General features: G+C 48.3%; 1 protein-coding gene across 4 annotated transcripts in view; it reads right to left on the reverse strand.

Moving 5' to 3' along the window:
* CACNA1E (calcium voltage-gated channel subunit alpha1 E) overlaps window positions 1-4512 on the reverse strand; it is a 312745-nt gene that overhangs the window by 64739 nt on the left and 243494 nt on the right. For all 4 annotated transcript variants that reach the window (XM_019501773.1, XM_019501772.1, XM_019501771.1 and 1 more), the window contains 2 exons: window positions 2352-2448; window positions 116-221 (listed from right to left, as the gene is read on the reverse strand). In XM_019501773.1, coding sequence (XP_019357318.1) covers window positions 116-221; window positions 2352-2448 — 203 coding nt within the window. The remainder of the gene's footprint in view (window positions 1-115; window positions 222-2351; window positions 2449-4512) is intronic.

A 4512-nucleotide genomic window follows, 5' to 3' on the forward strand; every position in this document is an offset into this window, starting at 1 on the left:
GCCGTTCTAATTAAAACACCACCCCACCCTGTAACAGCCTGTGAGGGGTAGGGGTCCCAGCCTGCAGGAGTGACTCCTACATCGTACTGCTCAGCCCCTCAACCTACACTGATACCTTTGGCAATTTTTATGTCCAGCGCTGTTCGAATCAATGCCATCAAGGTGGAGGTGAAATGGACAGTCATATCCTCAGCCACAGGCATGTTCATCAGCACCAGCCTCTGTGTAAGAGAGAGAAAAGACAGCGGGCGGAAAACAATATCGAAAAACACATCAACCAGGCAGGAGGGGAAAAATAAAACCAAGAAAAGCAACGGAGAGTGTAAAACAGCACAGCCAAAAAAGAAGGGCAAGGATCACCCTCCTCCCTCCCAGCCCACCTCCCTCCCACCCCTCAGGGCACCTGCTCACTGCCTTCCTATGCTTGCCCTTCGGCTCACCAGGAACCCATATTATACCCCCAGAGATATCCCCTGGCCTGGAGCATCAGGGGTGCTCCCTGTGTTTCCTCAATGGGTTTCTGGAAAATTAGGGATTGGGCTATAGTAGTCTCTGAGGGGAAGATAACCCTGGGGGACTGCTCCATGTCCTAGTCCAGATTGTCTTTGCTTTCCAGGCCCCACCCCTTCCCATTGGGCAGGGGACTAGGGACTTCTGATTGAGTCACTTCTCTAGCAAGTTACATCCTGGCGCTCCCTTTTTGAGTCTTTCAGTGATGAAATTTGCCAGCACATGATCACACATGCATAGGATCCAACTTATCCAAGGGTTGAAGGGATAGAAAGAGTGCAGATGGAAAGAGAAAAGGGCAATCAAGACAGGAGTGGGCACGTCATGCTCCATCCCCCTGGCAGGGGACAAACTGAAGTAGCCAGATCCACTTTTCAGAGAGTATATTTCGCTTCAAATATACCTCAGGTTTTCCCTCCTCTATACCCACCCACACCTTCCCCCTCCTCAGCATTGAGCACACTATTTTCATGGACCAGAAAGCTCTTGCCAGCCACAATGCTAGCAGAAGCATGTGCATATATACATGTGTAAGGAGGGGAGTGCATGTGTGCTTGTGAGAGTGTGAACCTACATATGAGCAGCTACATGTGACTGCGCACATGCAGAAGTTCTCCATAGACAGCACCCATGGCATATCACTGAAGAATACACAGTCAGCTTTTAGGAGAAGGCCAGGAGCCAATTTTCAGGAAGACTCTCCAGTAGCTTTGGAAATACATGGTCCAGGCTTGGATCTGGGAGTCACATTAACAGTTATCCCTGATTTGTTCTGAGTATTGCAACAGGGTGTCCTACTCTGAATGCCTTCATGGGTTGATCTGCCCAAAGCTCCATGCTGCATAGCTCCTTATCCAGACAGAGCTTCCTCCTATATAATCCAGCCTGTGCAACTAGTCAGCAAATTCTACAGTGTACTCCCAAAGAAAGGAGCACAGAGCACTGTCTCAGCACAGCAATCAAAGGATCCCTTGGAGGGACAAGCCTCAGCAGGCAAAGGGATGGGACTCTCACCAACTCAGCCTCAGCAGAGTGTCTGTGTTCTGTATTGCAGAAACTATTCCTGGGGAACTCAACCTAGAGCAACACCCCAAGCCTGGCAAGCTATGGGCCCACTCCTACAGGACACATGCTCTGTGCCTGTCCTTTCCACATTTCAGCACTTCCAAGAGGTGTGGCTGAGATTCTGAAAAGTATTCTGGATGGGAGATATGTGGCTCAGATCCATGTAGGGATGTGTGCCTGAGGCTATGGATAAATGTCAGCTGCTCTGCAATAACCATCCATGGGCTTGTTCTTACCTCATGGTAAGTGAAAGTTAAACCTTCAGCAAAAGTTTCTGTGGTTTAGTTTCCATTTACAACAAACAGTGTACACACAGAGTAGCTGATACACGGCAAATTCCCAGCCCTTTGATGTGATTCATTTGTCCACACCCAAAGTTGCATGATCAGTCTTGAGTTTCACCCAACTTTGGATGAGGCCTTGTTCTGAAAGTACCCTGACACACTTATGGCAGCTGTCCTAGGGTACTACTATCCATGTCCCTTTTCAAAAGTGTACTCAAGAGGGGGAAAATGTCTTATCCTTCCACATCCCCTCACTTACACCGGTCCAGCATGCTCTCTCTCCCAACATTAGGGGAATGCTCCAACCCAGAGCTCACCAGAAACAGTAGGGGTGGCACGCACAGACCAGGAGCTGGTGTCACTGGACCTCCTTGTGCAGTGGGACATTTCTGATAAGATCTTCCTGAATATACATCATATCCCCATCCCCAAGTCCCTCCTGCCCCATTTCCTGCTCAGTACTAGCCCGGAAGGAAGGAAGGGTTGATCTACCTTATAGGCCACTTTGGAGGGACATCTCTTGCCGAGGCCTAGCGGTGGTGACATGAGAGTCAGCATTTCATACATCTCAGTGTAATGGATGCGGCCACTGCTCATGGAGGGGGAAGGGAGTGGGACAGGGGAAGAAAGAGGAGTGGGACAGGATGGGAGGAAGATGCAGAGAGGAGAGGAGAGGAGAGGAGAGGAGAGGAGAGGAGAGGAAAGGAGGCATTCCCAGAGAGCAAGAAACAAACAAACAAAATAATACAGGGAACAGGAGAGAAAAAACAAACGGACAAACAGGGAAAGAACAGGAAACCCATTAATCAAGGCAAATCATACACAAGAATCTGTCCTGATGTGGATTTATATCACTCTTCACACAGACCCAGGAACACCAGCAGAAACCACCTGCCTCTCCAACTCCTTGCTGCTGCTGCTGGCCAGCTCCAGTATTCTCTGCAGCACTGGCAGTCACTTCCCTGTTTCCCTTCTCAGTCCTTTAAAAAGTACAGTCACTCTGCCAGTCCCAGGGCTGTGCATAAGTGGTATAAATCAGATACATGGCACACAAGCAATGGGTAACTCAAATGTGGCAGTGGGTACCACAGTGACTTAAAGGAACCAGTAGTGTCCCATGGACTCTGTGGTTGCTTTCCTCCTCCTGGGTCCCATGCACTGCTGCATATTGTCAGATAACCCATAGCTGGAATGTCATGTATCCCCATCTGGTAATGTCTATGCAATTGGGAGGCAGCATTTTGCATAGAAGGCAGTGGGCTAGTGTCACCTGTCAAAGGAATTGCCCAGTTGCTTCCATCTGGCTCCATGGATGGACCACTTTCCCACCATGCATCAGTGCAAAGGCATGCTAGTGGCTGAGAAAATAAAACCAGGAGGAAAGAGTTCTGCATGCCATGCTCCCGCCCTGGCTCGCTCCCACATGCGACTGCAAGTTCCACCAGGTTGGAGTTTAAAGAGTCTCAGCAGAGGCAGCTGTTTGGCCTTCCAAGATTGGGGTTCATTTGGGTTGTCCAAATGGAACTGTTGTGATGACTTCCTTGATGAATCCCTACTTTTTCTTCCCTGCTTGCAGTGACCTGCCTGGAACTGGTGTGCTCAAGAAAAGTAGCACAAACTTGTCACCTGATGGCTTCCTTTTCAGGAATGAGCTCTCCCCTGGTCTGAGCCATGTGGGCTGGCACCTCTTTTTCCAAACCCTGGAGGCAGTTCCAATAGGTCTCATGGGCTTAACCACGTCTCTTCTGCCCTTGCACTATGAAAGACACTTCCAAATCTGCATTAAAACACTGGATTGCTGTTAACCAACAAACGGTACTCAACATTGACTGTATTACCTTTAGGTGCCTAGGTCAGTGGAGTAACATCTGAAGAACATATTTCAGGTAGGGTGGATGGGGGTTGGGAGGGAGGTCAGTCCCAGAGAGGAAACTGTCAAGTGAACAACGTTTTATGCAGAATCCTGACCTCCTTCCCAGTCAGAACTAGAAGGCATTTAGAAAAGGAGTTAGCAGACAGCGAGTGATAGAGAGAACAGAAGAAGAAAACTTACTCTTCTCTAAAACCAACAGTGTTGGTGTTGCAAGGGTGCTGCTTCCTGCTGACAGACGCTACCACCAAGGACTAGCGGTAAAGCCAAGAATGAACAGAAAAGATGCTAAGGGACAACCAGGTGGCAGCTAGTGACCAATGCCCAGGAAAAGGGTGAGTGAGCTCTGTCCCCTTCTAGAATTGGCTTGTGTGTGGTCTGAAGATACTTCAGAAATGCAACACTTGGGTCCAACTGTCTGTGGAGGATCTTGATGTTTTCAAGTCCAGGTATTGAGAGAAAACAAAATGAAAATGATATTGCTTGAACTGACTGTTTTGACTAAGGTCAATTATGGCAGCTCTTTTTGTATCTAGCGCGCACCAGACTTCTTCCTTTCAGCAAATGAAGCAGGAATGATTATCCATCAAGGGGAGAAGGAAGAGTTATCTCAGTGATGAATAACTAGAGCATGAAACTATGTTATCTTTGCAGACTATGCAGCAACATAGGAGTCTTCACAAAGCAGAGACTTCTCAGACTTTGGGTTCACATGACTCTGAGCAGAAGCCACATCTTCATGGAGGGGAAATACAACTAAAAGAGATGCCCTTATTTCTGAAT

This window comes from Gavialis gangeticus, unplaced genomic scaffold, assembly GCF_001723915.1.
Source record: "Gavialis gangeticus isolate Ggan-Ray unplaced genomic scaffold, GavGan_comp1, whole genome shotgun sequence".
Taxonomy (NCBI): Eukaryota; Metazoa; Chordata; order Crocodylia; family Gavialidae; genus Gavialis; species Gavialis gangeticus.